This window comes from Lithobates pipiens, unplaced genomic scaffold, assembly GCF_037356315.1.
Source record: "Lithobates pipiens isolate NorthernLeopardFrog02 unplaced genomic scaffold, aLitPip1_a1.2 Scaffold_28, whole genome shotgun sequence".
In the NCBI taxonomy this organism is placed as follows: Eukaryota; Metazoa; Chordata; class Amphibia; order Anura; family Ranidae; genus Lithobates; species Lithobates pipiens.
The window spans coordinates 36,890,737-36,908,075 of NW_027507789.1; the positions used below are offsets into that span (position 1 = coordinate 36,890,737).

General features: G+C 44.3%; 2 protein-coding genes across 2 annotated transcripts in view; one reads left to right on the forward strand and one right to left on the reverse strand.

Moving 5' to 3' along the window:
- MYBL2 (MYB proto-oncogene like 2) overlaps positions 1 to 14,014 on the reverse strand; it is an 82,507-nt gene extending 68,493 nt beyond the window's left edge. The window contains exon 1 of the mRNA XM_077459094.1: positions 13,964 to 14,014. Within this exon, the coding sequence (XP_077315220.1) occupies positions 13,964 to 13,980 (17 nt within the window). The 5' untranslated portion in view covers positions 13,981 to 14,014. The remainder of the gene's footprint in view (positions 1 to 13,963) is intronic.
- Positions 8,024 to 16,826, forward strand: LOC143935316 (uncharacterized). Its single transcript, XM_077459096.1, has 2 exons — positions 8,024 to 8,048; positions 15,778 to 16,826. Exon 2 carries the CDS (start codon positions 15,791 to 15,793, stop codon positions 16,637 to 16,639), a length of 849 nt encoding a protein of 282 aa, XP_077315222.1. The 5' UTR covers positions 8,024 to 8,048; positions 15,778 to 15,790; the 3' UTR covers positions 16,640 to 16,826.
- Positions 16,827 to 17,339: the final 513 nt, after the last annotated feature.

The following is a 17,339-nucleotide window of genomic DNA, read 5'->3' on the forward strand; positions in this document are numbered from 1 at the left end:
CCTCCAGCTGTTGCAAAACTACAAGTCCCATGAGGCATAGCAACACTGCCAGTGTAGTGTCACAGTTTGCTGCCTATCACAGGATGCTGCGGAAGTGACGTTGTTGCGTACTGCGCATGCGCGATGCGTTCCAAACGCTCGTGCCGTGCGTTCCAACATAGTTTCGGCAATACAGTTCAGCGAAACCATCACATAATGTTACGGAAGTGATGTTACACACAACACAAACACGGGCCACGTTGTTGCGTACTGCGCATGCGCGATGCGTTCCAAACACTTGCGCCGTGCGTTCCAACATAGTTTCGGCAATACAGTTCAGCGTAACCATCACATAATGTTACGGAAGTGTTCGTTACAACACTAATACTTCCCTTGTTACCTAGTAGGTTTTGCATTGCTGGGACTTGTAGTGCCTATCCTGAGCTACATGCTTCAATGTTCAGTGTCCTCATCCCTATCCCCATGCTTCAATGTTCAGTGTCCTCATCCTTATCCCCATGCTTCAATGTTCAGTGTCCATCCTTATCCCCGTGCTTCAATGTTCAGTGTCCTCATCCTTATCCCCATGCTTCAATGTTCAGTGTCCTCATCCCTATCCCCATGCTTCAATGTTCAGTGTCCATCCTTATCCCCGTGCTTCAATGTTCAGTGTCCTCATCCTTATCCCCGAGCTTCAATGTTCAGTGTCCATCCTTATCCCCGTGCTTCAATGTTCAGTGTCCTCATCCTTATCCCCGAGCTTCAATGTTCAGTGTCCATCCTTATCCCCGTGCTTCAATGTTCAGTGTCCTCATCCCTATCCGCGAGCTTCAATGTTCAGTGTCCATCCTTATCCCCGTGCTTCAATGTTCAGTGTCCTTATCCTTATCCCCCAGCTTCAATGTTCAGTGTCCATCCTTATCCCCGAGCTTCAATGTTCAGTGTCCATCCTTATCCCCGTGCTATCCTGAGCTACATGCTTCAATGTTCAGTGTCCTCATCCCTATCCCCATGCTTCAATGTTCAGTGTCCTCATCCTTATCCCTGTGCTTCAATGTTCAGTGTCCTCATCCCTATCCGCAAGCTTCAATGTTCAGTGTCCTCATCCTTATCCCTGTGCTTCAATGTTCAGTGTCCTCATCCCTATCCGCAAGCTTCAATGTTCAGTGTCCTCATCCTTATCCCCATGCTTCAATGTTCAGTGTCCTCATCCCTATCCCCATGCTTCAATGTTCAGTGTCCATCCTTATCCCCGTGCTTCAATGTTCAGTGTCCTCATCCTTATCCCCGAGCTTCAATGTTCAGTGTCCATCCTTATCCCCGTGCTTCAATGTTCAGTGTCCTCATCCTTATCCCCGAGCTTCAATGTTCAGTGTCCATCCTTATCCCCGTGCTTCAATGTTCAGTGTCCTCATCCCTATCCGCGAGCTTCAATGTTCAGTGTCCATCCTTATCCCCGTGCTTCAATGTTCAGTGTCCTTATCCTTATCCCCCAGCTTCAATGTTCAGTGTCCATCCTTATCCCCGAGCTTCAATGTTCAGTGTCCATCCTTATCCCCGTGCTATCCTGAGCTACATGCTTCAATGTTCAGTGTCCTCATCCCTATCCCCATGCTTCAATGTTCAGTGTCCTCATCCTTATCCCCCAGCTTCAATGTTCAGTGTCCATCCTTATCCCCGTGCTTCAATGTTCAGTGTCCTCATCCCTATCCCCGAGCTTCAATGTTCAGTGTCCATCCTTATCCCCGTGCTTCAATGTTCAGTGTCCTTATCCTTATCCCCCAGCTTCAATGTTCAGTGTCCATCCTTATCCCCGTGCTTCAATGTTCAGTGTCCTCATCCTTATCCCCGAGCTTCAATGTTCAGTGTCCATCCTTATCCCCGTGCTTCAATGTTCAGTGTCCTCATCCCTATCCGCGAGCTTCAATGTTCAGTGTCCTCATCCTTATCCCTGTGCTTCAATGTTCAGTGTCCTCATCCCTATCCCCATGCTTCAATGTTCAGTGTCCTCATCCCTATCCGCGAGCTTCAATGTTCACTGTCCTCATCCTTATCCCTGTGCTTCAATGTTCAGTGTCCTCATCCCTATCCCCATGCTTCAATGTTCAGTGTCCTCATCCCTATCCGCAAGCTTCAATGTTCAGTGTCCTCATCCTTATCCCTGTGCTTCAATGTTCAGTGTCCTCATCCCTATCCCCCTGCTTCAATGTTCAGTGTCCTCATCCTTATCCCCGAGCTTCAATGTTCAGTGTCCTCATCCCTATCCCCATGCTTCAATGTTCAGTGTCCTCATCCCTATCCGCGAGCTTCAATGTTCACTGTCCTCATCCTTATCCCTGTGCTTCAATGTTCAGTGTCCTCATCCCTATCCCCATGCTTCAATGTTCAGTGTCCTCATCCCTATCCGCAAGCTTCAATGTTCAGTGTCCTCATCCTTATCCCTGTGCTTCAATGTTCAGTGTCCTCATCCCTATCCGCAAGCTTCAATGTTCAGTGTCCTCATCCTTATCCCTGTGCTTCAATGTTCAGTGTCCTCATCCCTATCCGCAAGCTTCAATGTTCAGTGTCCTCATCCTTATCCCTGTGCTTCAATGTTCAGTGTCCTCATCCCTATCCCCGAGCTTCAATGTTCAGTGTCCTCATCCTTATCCCCGAGCTTCAATGTTCAGTGTCCTCATCCCTATCCCCCTGCTTCAATGTTCAGTGTCCTCATCCTTATCCCTGAGCTTCAATGTTCAGTGTCCTCATCCCTATCCCCCTGCTTCAATGTTCAGTGTCCTCATCCCTATCCCCGAGCTTCAATGTTCAGTGTCCATCCTTATCCCTGTGCTTCAATGTTCAGTGTCCTCATCCCTATCCGCAAGCTTCAATGTTCAGTGTCCTCATCCTTATCCCCATGCTTCGATGTTCAGTGTCCTCATCGAAGCAGGGGGATAAGGATGAGGACACTGAACATTGAAGCTCGCGGATAGGGATGAGGACACTGAACATTGAAGCAGGGGGATAGGGATGAGGACACTGAACATTGAAGCTCGGGGATAAGGATGAGGACCCTGAACATTGAAGCAGGGGGATAAGGATGAGGACACTGAACATTGAAGCTCGCGGATAGGGATGAGGACACTGAACATTGAAGCAGGGGGATAGGGATGAGGACACTGAACATTGAAGCTCAGGGATAAGGATGAGGACACTGAACATTGAAGCACAGGGATAAGGATGAGGACACTGAACATTGAAGCTTGCGGATAGGGATGAGGACACTGAACATTGAAGCACAGGGATAAGGATGAGGACACTGAACATTGAAGCTTGCGGATAGGGATGAGGACACTGAACATTGAAGCACAGGGATAAGGATGAGGACACTGAACATTGAAGCTTGCGGATAGGGATGAGGACACTGAACATTGAAGCATGGGGATAGGGATGAGGACACTGAACATTGAAGCACAGGGATAAGGATGAGGACACTGAACATTGAAGCTCGCGGATAGGGATGAGGACACTGAACATTGAAGCATGGGGATAGGGATGAGGACACTGAACATTGAAGCACAGGGATAAGGATGAGGACACTGAACATTGAAGCTCGCGGATAGGGATGAGGACACTGAACATTGAAGCACGGGGATAAGGATGGACACTGAACATTGAAGCTCGGGGATAAGGATGAGGACACTGAACATTGAAGCACGGGGATAAGGATGGACACTGAACATTGAAGCATGGGGATAGGGATGAGGACACTGAACATTGAAGCATGTAGCTCAGGATAGGCACTACAAGTCCCAGCAATGCAAAACCTACTAGGTAACAAGGGAAGTATTAGTGTTGTAACGAACACTTCCGTAACATTATGTGATGGTTACGCTGAACTGTATTGCCGAAACTATGTTGGAACGCACGGCGCGAGCGTTTGGAACGCATCGCGCATGCGCAGTACGCAACAACGTCACTTCCGCAGCATCCTGTGATAGGCAGCAAACTGTGACACTACACCAGCCACAAGCATGACACCCAGAGACAGAGGCATGATGGGAGTTGTAGTTTTGCAACAGCTGGAGGTCCGTTAATTGCATATCCCTAAGGTCTTGCCATTGTTTTTATCTATCAAAAAGTGTTTCCCAGCGCTAAACCTTTCACCCAAATTCTAAATGCCAATATAAAGGAATATTAGCGATAAAAAAAAGAACTTGTGGGTTTACCCACTTGCTGACCAGGCTCACGCAGATAAACATTGGCAGAAACAGGCATATTAACGTACCTGTACGTTGCCCTTTAAGACACGGCATTGTGGGCACACGAGCTCCATGAGTGTGACCGCGGGTCCCACGGACTCAATGTCTGCGGGGATACCCGCGATCTTCTCACGGAGAGGAAGACAAGGGAAATGCTGATGTAAACAAGGCATTTCCCCATTCTTCCTAAGTGATGGACACTGATCACCGCTCCCTGTGATCGGGAGCGGTGGTCAGTGTCGTGACACACGTAGCCCCCCCCCCCTCACAGTTAGAATCACTCCTTAGGACACACTTAACCTCTGCAGCACCCCCTACTGGTTAACCCATTCACTGCCAGTGACATTTACAGAGTTATCAGTGCATTTTTAATCGCTGTATAAATGTGAATTTTCCCAAAATAGCACCAAAAGTGTCCGATGTGTTCACCATAATGTCGCTATCATGATAAAAATCGCTGATCGCCGCCATTATTAGTAAAAAAAAAAAAAAAAAATTATTAACCAATTTCCGACCAGCGCACGCTGATGTACGTCGGCAGAATGGCATGGGCAGGCAAATTGGCATACAGGTACGTCCGTTTGTATTTGGCACTCTGCCATCACGCGCGTGCCGGTCGCGGGGCCCGCGGACTTGATTGCCGTGGGGATACCCGCGATCATCTCACGGGGAAGGAGTACGGGGAGATGCCGTTGTAAACAGCATCTCCCCGCTCTGCCCAGCAACAAGTGACACTGATCTCTGCTCCAATCACATCAGCGTTCACTAACACACAGCCACGCCTCCTAAAGTTAGTAACACACCCCTAGGAACACTTAACTCCTGCACTGCCACCCCTGGTTAACCCCTTCACTGCCAGTGTCATTTACACAGGAATCAGTGCATTTGTATAGCCCTGATTGCTGTATAAATGACATTGGTCCCAAAAATGTGTCAAAAATGTCCGATGTGTCCACCATAATGTCGCAATCACAATAAAAATCGCTGATCGCTGCCATGACTAGTAAAAAATATTTTGTAAACGCTATAAATTTTGCGCAAACCAATCAATAAGCGCTTATTATAATACCACCAAAAGAACGCTCTATTAATGGGAAAAAAGGACGTCAATTTTGTTTGGGAGCCACGTTGCACGACCGCGCAATTGTCAGTTAAAGCGCCGCAGTGCCGAATCGCAAAAAGTGGTCTGGTCTTAAGCCAGCAAAATGGTCCGGTCTGAAAGTAGTTAATAAAAATGCCATAAAACGATCCCCCTATTTTGTAGACGCTATAAATTTTGCACAAACCAATCAATAAACACTTATTTACCAAAAATATGTAGAAGAATACGTATAGGCCTAAACTGAGAAAAAAAAAATCGTAGGGGGAAAGGACATCAATTTTGTTTGGGAGCCACGTCGCACGACCGCGCAATTGTCAGTTAAAGCAACGCAGTGCCGAATCGCAAAACAACTAACTGGTCCTTGGCCAGCCAAATGGTCCGGGGGCTGAAGTGGTTAACCAGTCTTGTTTTTTTTTGTACAATGCTACTTTAAGTTGGCGTGGCAAGGGGTGTGTCCTATGCCTGCATACTTTTGCTGATAGTTGTCCCTCATTCCCATCTCAAAATGTTGGGAGGTATGTTGCAAGGACACATAGAAATGAATTGTTTTCTCTGTGTCCCGTTCACACCACAATGCTGGTGCGATGTGCAGGGCAATTGTGGAAATATTTATGGCTGGCCAAAGACCAGAGTGTATTATAGCAAAAAGTAAAAAATATTGCATTTTTTTTCAAAATTGTTGTTCCGTTTTTGTTTATAGCGCAAAAAATAAAAACCGCAGAGGTGTTTTAGGAGCCACGTCGCACGACCACGCAATTGTCAGTTAAAGCAACGCAGTGCCGAATCGCAAAATGGTCCGGGGCCAGAGTGGTTAACCAGTCTTTTTTTTTTTTGTACAATTCTACAATAAGGGGGTGTGACAAGGGGTGTGTCCTATGCCTGCATACTTTTGCTGATAGGTGTCCCTCATTCCCATCTCAAAAAGATGGGAGGTATGCCGGGGCAGTCTAGGAGCAGTGGGTCCCTCCCAATGTTTTAGCGCACCCAGCAATGACAGATGCAGCATCCAGCCCTGCTGCAGGCAGCCTGTCAAAGTTTTAGCCCTGGTTCACACAAGTGCGACTTGACAGTTCAAAGTCGCATTACAAGTCACGCCCCATTTGCAGCAATGGAACCCTTCAAGTCGCAGCGACTTTGGAAAGGGTTCCTGCATTTCTGTGTGATTTTATGTGCGACTCACATTGCATACCTCCCAACATTTTGAGATAGGAATGAGGGACACCTAACAAATGTATGTAGGCATAGGACACACCCCTGGCCACACCTCCTTAAAGGAGAATTAACAAAAAAAATTAAATCCACAAGGACTTTTTTTTTTTACCACTATTACTCCTTTATATTGGCTTTTGCCATTTCCTTCTGGAAATGCAACAATTTAGGATTCAGATAAAAGGTTTAGTGCTGGAAAACACTTTTTGAAAGATAAAAAGTGCATTTTATATACATCTATATAGATCAGACCAAAATGAGGGACAAATGAGGAGGAATGAGGGACAGAGGGACATTGCTCCGAATCAGGGACAGTCCCTCGAAATCAGGGACAGTTGGGAGCTATGCTAGCGATGACTGTCATTTATACAGTGCGGATAGTGTGACGGAATCCTAAGGCTCCATTCACACCTGAGCGTATCCATTTACTGGTGTTTTTCGGGCATTTTTTTTTTAAGCTTTTCTTTTTTTTTCTTGAAAAAGCAGCTTTTTTTAAAGTGTTTTAGAAGTGTATTGCAGCATTAGGTGTTTTTGTTTAGCCAATAGAAAGCACTGGGGAGAGGAGAGAAGATTAGGGGAGGAGAGCTGCTATTTGAGCAGAACATGCTTGTAAAATGCTCAACTCAGGCATTTCTATAGAAGTCTATGGAGCCAAAAACGCACGTAATCAGCCAAAAAGAAGCATACTTTTTTGAGCTGAACAGGGGCCATTGAAATTAATGGGATGTGGCTTATTCTAGAGCTACAAGGTTCAAGTAGAAAATCCTAAGGCCTTGGGGGGGGGGGTAAATATGTGCAGTTGAACCAGGTTTTTTACCACCCCAACTACTACCCACCTAAGTTGCCAAGGCAGCGGAAGGGGTGGGGGGGGTGGGTGTACACATGCTGCTGCAAAAATGCTGTTTAGGGTTGCCACCTGTCCAGGATTCACCCAGACATTTTTGCGTTATGTGTCTGCGTTTCAGTCTACCTGGAACCCGGACACATTATTCAGACAGGTATGTGGCTTGGAGCAGGGCTAGACAGGAGGGTTAGGGGACATTATGTGCGCCACAATACTATTCTCTTTGGAGCGCCCAAAGGTGTCCCAGGTCTGTTACAAATCCTATAATGTTTACTATAACAAAAAAACGTACTGCGCACCGCTAAAGTGTTCAGGTTTGGCTTGAAAAAAAAAAAGTGGCAACCCTACCGCTGTTGCATTCAGAGCAATACTGTGGGGTTTAGGGGGTTAAAACAGGCAGTGAGGAGGATATATAATACACCCTCTACACGTCAAACGCCTGACAATATATTACCTCCTCGTCACCACCAGCATGGATCATGCTGCTGCAGGCAACACAAGTATAAATGAGGCCTTAGGCCTGAAACATGTGACTGCTAGAGGAGCCTATGATATGCCTACTGAGTAAAAATGAGCAGCTGTATCCGATTGAGTCATTACAAACATTCCTATAAATGAAGGGTGTGGGGGGCACGGTAGTTGATGTTATTTTCTCCTAGAGAGCAGTACTAAGGTAGGTAATGGAAGAGGCTGAGGGTAGTGGTCGGTGATGCACAAATTGAACATGAAGTGCCTGTATTTAAGGTGTAGGTAGCAGATTGTTTGTAGTAATGGATTACAAGTGAACCTATCAGAATACTTGTAGTCCATTGAGGCTTCCACCATCTTTCTAACATTAGAGGTGCAGGTTGGAGGACATGTCTGCAGGAGCCTCATGCTTTGCGGGCTCCTGTGGGAAATCCTGCAAAATTTATTTTATTTATAAAAAATTTTTATCCAAAAGGGGAAGTTTTGCTTTAAAGCCTCCTCACCCCCTTATATGGTGTGTGTGTGTGTGTGTTATGCCTAGGGGACTTGAGTGGAAGGTGTTCTCTACTCCTCCCCTGCAATCTTCTGGGACAGGTCACAGGTCCCAGAAGATTGCCCGGCCATTGAGGAGGTGCAGAGTGACTCGAGCATGCGCAGTGAGCACCCAGCTGTAAGGCTGTCAGTCGGGTAGCCACACTAGTGATGTTGGGGAGAGGCAAGGGTTCTGGTGGCTGGATCGTGGGACAGCAGGTAAGTGTTAAGTCTCTAGTTTTTTTTTTTTTTTTCTCTACTTTTCTTTTGGAGTGCCCAAAGGTGTCCCAGGTCTGTTACAAATCCTATAATGTTTACTATAACAAAAAACGTACTGCGCACCGCTAAAGTGTTCGGGTTTGGCTTGGAAAAAAAAGTGGCAACCGTACCGCTGTTGCATTCAGCGCAATATTGTGGGGTTAAAACAGGCAGTGAGGAGGCCATATACTCCCTCTACACCTGTCAAACGCCTGGCAATATATTACCTCCTCACCACCAGCAGCATGGATCATTCTGCTGCAGGCAACACAAGTATAAATGAGGCCTTAGGCCTGAAACATGTCACTGCTAGAGGAGCCTATGATATGCCCACTGAGTAAAAATGAGCAGCTGTATCTGATTCATTACAAACATTCTTCTAAATGAAGGGTGTGGGGGGCACGGTAGTTGCTGTTTTCTCCTGGAGAGCAGTACTAATGCCTCGTACACATGTTCCGATTATCGGACCACAAAAGTCGCTTTCGGACAGATCGTGCGATAATCTGATCGTTAGTACGCAGCTTTCGACAGCCGATCGCGACAGTCCGTCCAACCAAATCCGAAGGGACAAACAGGAAAACTTTGGTCGGATGACAGCCCGTCGTACGACAATCGTATAGCCAGTACAGTATGCGTCCGATAAATGTCATTCGACAAACACCACGCATGATCGGAAACACGAAAATAAACCAGAAGGACACACGGGTCACACGTATTTGACATCATTTAAAATACGTAGCTACGCACGACGGAAGATTGTTCCAGAATCGTACGACAAAAATCTTACACACATTTTGCACTGTTGTATTCGATCTTGGTTGTATGCAACAAAATGTGAACGATCGGTCGTACGATAATCGGAACGTGTGTACGAGGCATTAGGTAGGTAATGGAAGAGGCTGAGGGTAGTGGTTGGCGATGCACAAATTGAACATGAAGTGCATGATGTGCCTGTATTTAACGACTTTTTTTTTCTTGCATTTTTTTTTCTCAACTTTTTCCCTTCTGTAGTTAGTGATGGCCACTAATGTAATGTCAGGATAGGTACACTTATATTTTTTTCTCCTTTTTAAAACTAGTATTTGACCGAGAGTCAGAAAAGGCCCATCTCAACCAAAGGCTTTTGAGATTCTTTTCCCTTTGATGTACAGTATTTTGTTGTGAATGGGTAGGTCAAGGCATGGGCTATTAAAGTTAACAATTATGATCTAAACATGTATTGACTTTATATTGCATTGTTAGTATATCTAAGGACATTGGGGGGGGGGGGGGGGGGTTAATTGCTAAAGAGGGAAAAATTGGCTACAATTCTGCAGAGAAACCAATCTGCTTCTAACCTCGACTTTTTTTTTTTTTCTCGACTTTTTTTTTTTTTCTCGACTTTTTTTTTTTTTCTCGACTTTTTTTTTTTTTTCTCGACTTTTTCCCTTCTGTAGTTAGTGATGGCCACTAATGTAATGTAAGGATAGGTACTTTTTTTTATTTTTTATTTTTTTTCTTGACTTTTTTTATTTTTCTCGACTTTTTTTTTTTTTTTTTTTTCTGTAGTTAGTGATGGCCACTAATGTCAGGATAGGTACACTTTTTTTTTTTTTTTTTTTTTTTTTTTTTTTTTCCTCCTTTCTAAAACTAGTATTTGACCGAGAGTCAGAAAAGGCCCATCTCAACCAAAGGCTTTTGAGATTCTTTTCCCTTTGATTAATGTACAGTATTTTGTTGTGAATGGGTAGGTCAGGGGATGGGCTATTAAAGTTAACAATTATGATCTAAACATGTATTGACTTTATATTGCTTTGTTAGTATATCTAAGGACATGGGGGGGGGGGTTAATTGCTAAAGAGGGAAAAATTGGCTACAATTCTGCAGAGAAACCAATCTGCTTCTAACCTCGACTTTTTTTTTTTTCTCTCGACTTTTTCCCTTCTGTAGTTAGTGATGGCCACTAATGTAATGTCAGGATAGGTACACTTTTTTTTTTTTTTTTTTTTTACTGTAGTTGGTGATGGGCACTAATGTCAGGACAGGTACACTTTTTTGAATTAACCAAAAAAGTAATTAAATCCAAGTGCTTTTTTTTTTTTTTTTTTTTTTTTTTTTTTTTTTTTTTCCCCACTACTAGTCCTTTATATTGGCTTGTAAAATGTACAAATGCAGCAATTTAGAAATTAGATGAAAGGTTTAGCGCTGGTAAACACTTTTTGAAAGCTAAAAAGTGAATTTTATACAACTATATAGATCAGACCAAAATGAGGGACAGAGGGACATTGATCAAAATCTGGGACAGTTGGGAGCTATGCTCGCAATGACTGGCATTTATACAGTGTGGATAGTGTGACGGAACCCTAAGGCTCCATTCACACCTGAGCGTATCGATTTACTGGTTTTTTTTTTTATCTTTTTTTTTTTTTTTTTTTTTTTTTTTCTTGCAAAAGCAGCTTTTTACCTTAAGGACCAGAGGTCTTTTTGCAATTTCGCACTGCGCTGCTTTAACTGGTAATTGCGCGGTCATGCAATATTGCACCCAAACGAAATTTGCGTCCTTTTCTTCCCACAAATAGAGCTTTCTTTTGATGGTATTTGATTGCCTCTGCGATTTTTTTTTTTTGCGATATAAATGAAAAAAGAGCGAAAATTTTTAAAAAAAAAGATATTTTCTTCTTTTTGTTATAAGAAAAATCGAATAAACTAAATTTTAGTCATACATTGAGGGCAAAATTTATTCAGCCACATGTCTTTAGTAAAAAAATGTCAATAAGCGTATATTTTTTGGTTTGCGCAAAAGTTATAGCGTCTACAAACTAGAGTACATTTTCTGGAATTTACACAGCTTTTAATTTATGACTGCCGATCTCATTTCTTGAGGTGCTAAAATGGCAGGGCAGTACAAATCCCCCCCAAATGACCCCATTTTGGAAAGTAGACACCCCAAGGAAATTGCTGATGGGTATGTTGAGCCCATTGAATATTTATTTTTTTTGTCCTAAGGGATTGAATAATGACAAAAAAAAAAAAAAATTTTTTTTTTACAAAAAGTTGTCACTAAATGATATATTGCTCACACATGCCATGGTTATATGTGAAATGACACCCCAAAATACATTCTGCTGCTTCTCCCGAGTACGGGGATACCACATGTGTGGGACTTTTTGGGAGTCTAGTCGCGCACGGCACCCCGAAAACCAATCACCACCTTCAGGATTTCTAAGGGTGCAAATTTTTGATTTAACTCCTCACTACCTATCACAGTTTCGAAGGCCATAAAATGCCAAAATAGCACAAAACCCCCCCAAATGACCCCATTTTGGAAAGTAGACACCCCAAGCTATTTACTGAGAGGCATGTTGAGTCCATGGAATATTTTATATTTTGCCAAAAGTTGCGGGAATATTACAAACTTTTTTTTTTTTTGCACAAAGTTGTCACTAAATGATATATTGCTCACACATGCTATGGGCAGAAGTCAAATTACACCCCAAAATAAATTCTGCTGCTTCTCCCGAGTACGGGGATACCACATGTGGGGGACTTTTTGGGAGCCTAGTTAACTAGCTACCTAGCGACACTGATGCAGCGTTCAGAAAAATTATCGCTTAGTGACACTGGCAAAAGGGGGTGAAAGGGTTAACTAGCGGAAATCAGGGGGTTAAAACCATTATTGGGTAGTATATCGGGGTACCTAGCGCTATAAAAACCTGGCGGTGAACCTAAAAAAATAACTAGCTACCTAGCGACTGTAGCGACACTAATGCAGCGATCAGAAAAACGATCGCTTAGTGACACTGGCAAAAGGGGGTGAAAGGGTTAACTAGCGGCAATCAGGGGGTTAAAAACATTATTGGGTAGTATATCGGGGTACCTAGCGATATAAAAACCTGGCGGTGAACCTAAAAAAATAACTAGCTACCTAGCGACACATGCAGCGATCAGAAAAATGATCGCTTAGTGACACTGGCAAAAGGGGGTGAAAGGGTTAACTAGCGGCAATCAGGGGGTTAAAAACATTATTGGGTAGTATATCGGGGTACCTAGCGCTATAAAAACCTGGCGGTGAACCTAAAAAAATAACTAGCTACCTAGCGACTGTAGCGACACTAATGCAGCGATCAGAAAAACGATCGCTTAGTGACACTGGCAAAAGGGGGTGAAAGGGTTAACTAGCGGCAATCAGGGGGTTAAAAACATTATTGGGTAGTATATCGGGGTACCTAGCGATATAAAAACCTGGCGGTGAACCTAAAAAATAACTAGCTACCTAGCGACACATGCAGCGATCAGAAAAATGATCGCTTAGTGACACTGGCAAAAGGGGGTGAAAAGGGTTAACTCTAGGGGCAATCAGGGGGTTAAATCTTTATTGGGGGGTGATAGGGGGCTACCCTGGACCTAACACTAACTGTCCTGACAGTTTTTACTGTCACAACTGACACTGAATGCATTGATCAGTAAAGAAATGATCAATGCAATCAGTGACACTGTGACTGGGGGGGGAGGGGGATCGGGGGGCGATCGGGGGGGGGTTTGTGTGCCTGTGTGTACCTACATGTCAGTGTAGTGTTCGTGCAGACTTACTTTTACTCTTCTCCTCGTAGTCCGGTCAAAAAGACCGCCCCGAGGAGAATGACATCACTTCCTCCTTCCTGTGTAAACAATACACAGGGGAGGAAGCTTCTCATTGGCCAGGAGCGATCCAGAGGGGGTGGCCGAAAACGAACGGCCATCCCCTCATCACGGATCGCTGCTGGACCGAATCGGACCGCCGTATCCAGCGGGAGGGGGTCCGATGGGACCCCCCACCCGCTGGAAGGCAATCACGTAGATGTACGTGATTCTGCCTGCCTGTGCCATTGTGCTGACGTACAATGGCAATACGGCGGTCCTGAAGTGGTTAAAAGTGTTTTAGAAGTGTACACATGCTGCTGCAAAAAATGAACCCGCTGTTTAGGGTTGCCACCTGCCCAGGATTCACCCAGACATTTTTGCGTTGTGTCTGTTTCAGTCCACCTGGAACCCGGACACATTATTCAGACAGGTATGTGGCTTGGAGCAGGGCTAGACAGGAGGGTTAGGGGACATTATGTGCACCACAATACTATTCTCTTTGGAGTGCCCAAAGGTGTCCCAGGTCTGTTACAAATCCTATAATGTTTACTATAACAAAAAACGTACTGCGCACCGCTAAAGTGTTCGGGTTTGGCTTGGGGAAAAAAAAAGTGACAACCCTACCGCTGTTGCATTCAGCGCAATATTGTGGGGTTTAGGGGGTTAAAACAGGCAGTGAAGAGGCCATATAATACACCCTCTACACCTGTCAAACGCCTGGCAATATATTACCTCCTCACCACCAGCATGGATCATTCTGCTGCAGGCAACACAAGTATAAATGAGGCCTTAGGCCTGAAACATTGACTGCTAGAGGAGCCTATGATATGCCTACTGAATCAGATACAGCTGCTCATTTTTAAACATTCTTCTAAATGAAGGGTGTGGGGGGCACGGTAGTTGCTGTTGTTTTTTCCTGGAGAGCAGTACTAGGGTAGGTAATGGAAGAGGCTGAGGGTAGTGGTTGGTGACGCACAAACTGAACATGATTTGCCTGTATTTAACCACTTCCCGCCCAGCCAATGCACATATACGGCCCGGTGGGAGCCGTCTACTTTTGATAGGACATTCAGGATCCAATCCCGGTGCGATCCCGATGTGCGCATCTCAGATCGGCAGGAGGTCTCTGTGGTTGGCCCTCCTGATCACATGACGGCCGTGTCCAATCACAGCCGTCGTGTGATGTAAAACAGCTGGTTGCTAGGCAATCGGCTCCTCCTCTCCTCACACGGAAGTCACCGCTGAGGAGAGGAGAGCAGAACGCTGCAGCCAGCTGGTGATCAGTGAGTATGAGCTGTTTTTTTACAGCTTTTTACTCGCTGATCACCAGTCTAGTGTCAACACACAACACACCACACACTACAAACACAGTCAACACACGTCCCCAAAACACACATGTCCCCAAAACACACATGTCCCCAAAACACACATGTCCCCAAATAATAAAAACACATGTCCCTAATAATAAAAACATGTCCCCCACATATGTCCCACTAAAATCACATGTCCCAATGATTATCTGCACACATATGTACATGATCATTTGCGTACATATGTCCGTGATCACACAAACCAATTATTATACACTTAACGGAATTTTTTTTAACAAACATGTAGCGGAATACATTTTGGCTTAAATTTATGACAAAATTAGATTTTATTGGATTTCTTTTAAAATAGAAAGAAAATATTGTGTGTTTTTATTTTTTTCCAAATTTACAATTTTTTTTGCGCTTAGATCGCAAAAAATTAAAAGCAGTCGTGGATAAATAACACCAAAATAAAGCTCTATTTGTGCGAACAAAATGATAAAAATGTCATTTGGGTACAGTGTAGCATGACTGCGCAAATTTCACTGAAAGCGCTAAAGCGATGAAAATTGGACTGGGAAGGAAGGGGGCGAAAGTGCCCTGTATTGAAGTGGTTAAGGTGTAGGTAGCAGATTGTTTGTATTAATGGATTACAAGTGAACCTATCAGAATACTTGTCGTCTCGACTTTTCCCTTCCCTTTTCCCTTCTGTAGTTAGTGATGGCCAGGACAGGTAAACTTTTATTTATTTTTTATTTATTTTTTATTTTTTTCTCGACTTTTTAAAACTAGTATTTGACTGAGAGTCAAAGGCCCATCTCAAGCAAAGGCTTTTGAGATTCTTTTTTCCCTTTGATTAATGTACAGTATTTTGTTGTGAATGGGTAGGTCAGGGGATGGGCTATTAAAGTTAACAATTATGATCTAAACTTGTATTGACTTTATATTGCTTTGTTAGTATATCTAAGGACATGGGGGGGGTTAATTGCTAAAGAGGGAAAAATTGGCTACAATTCTGCAGAGAAACCAATCTGCTTCTAACCTCGACTTTTTTTTTTTTTCTCTCGACTTTTTCCCTTCTGTAGTTAGTGATGGCCACATATCTGCTTCTAACCTCGACAAATTTTGCCCTCTCTAGTAAATAAACCCCAGTGTGTCCATATATTCTGTGTTTTGCTTTTCTGAAGGGGCTTTATGTAACATTCTCATTTGTCTAATATTGTCATTCTCTCCTAGTGATCTGCACACAATGTCTTCTGGTTGGGATACCAGCGGGGCAAGCTTCTTCATGTCCAACTCTAACCTCACACTGACCGATATTATGGACCTAGGATTTGTAGCTCCAGCGCAAGGAAACTCTTCTCCATATCCAGCACAGCCAGAGCAGTGGGACAGCAGAGTGCCTCCCAAGTTTAGAGGGTCCCCACTTTTTGTGACCGTGTCGGAAAGTACACCCATGGTGAGTGGAGGAAGAAAGCTGTGGTTGGGTGTAGAAGATGCTGGCTCCTCTGCCTGCCGCTCCCCACTGAATCCCGATGGTCCATTTCTTGAACAGTCCTCCTTGGTTTCAGAACAACTTGGCCAATTTAATAACTCCATTGTGGGGATCTTCTATGGTAGCAAAGCGTCCACACCTTATAAGAAGGAAGGCATGGAGACATCTGATCCATTGCTAGTTGATATTGCCACATCCAAACTACAAGATTCAGAAGTAGTGATCAATGCATCTGCACTGCAGAAACCTGCCCCGCCGCTATGGGAGATCTCTGAAATAAATTCTGCATTAGAAGAAAATACTCCTTCACTGGAGGTTTCCATCTCCGATTTGAGGTTTCCAAATACCTCCAGTGACGGTGAACCACCTGTGCCTGCTGGCCAGTCATCTACTGCTCCTATTGCCCAGTGGGTAGGTGCCAAGCACAAGGACATGGGGCGCTCTTACCTTCAGCCTTTTCGTTATCTGCGCCAGTTGAGTGCCTCAGAAATCCCGGGTACAGGCCTAGCACCCTCAGTCTGTTCTTTTCAGCTGGCTGCAGGGTCTCCAGACAAGCTCATAGAGAGACAGCTTGAGGTAACGGCTGGATCCCAGGCCAATTAAAGAACCCACAATGGCACCAATTCCTCAAAGCGGGTTTTGGCTGTGGGGATTTTCTTTAGAAAAGATCATGCAGGAAGATTTGGTCTCCCTTGCTGAATAATGGGGATTATGTAATCGCTGTATCTTTAGATGTATTGTATAGGCTTTTATGTAAACTTTGTATATTAATAAAGTGTAAATGAATCAAGCTATTAAGTGGTTGCGTTCACTTCTACTATAGTGCAATTTTTTTTCTGCCCCACTTCAAGAATGCAAAACGCCATACCCATGGCTGCCAGCAAGAACTGCCTCTTCTGCCAATACTAAAGGGAGCGCTGTTTGACCTAGTATAGAGATGCAATCATCAGCCTGCTGCTGCTCTTTCACTGTCAAGTTATCAAGCTGGTAAAGTGGTGGTAAACAAAATCGTGCAAACAATGGCATATTGTGTTAGTATACAATGCATACTAGCATATTATGAGAAATTTAGAATTAAGCCCTCCAGCGCAGAGATGGCTGACATCTTCACCCAGTCTTCCTTCCGGATTCACGGCCTCTGGCTACATGAGTAGCCAAGGGGGCGAAGACTGAGCCGCTGTTTCTGGCATGGTAAAACTGCGCCCATGATGCAGTGTTTAGGAGATATTCACAGTACCTACAGGTAAGCCTTATTAAAGGCTTGCCTGTACATATAAGTGGTGTAACCACTTTAAGGCCAGCC

Coding starts and splice junctions, on each gene's coding strand:
- LOC143935316 (XM_077459096.1), top strand. CDS start 15,791: ATGTCTTCTGGTTGGGATACCAGCGGGGCAAGCTTCTTCATGTCCAAC.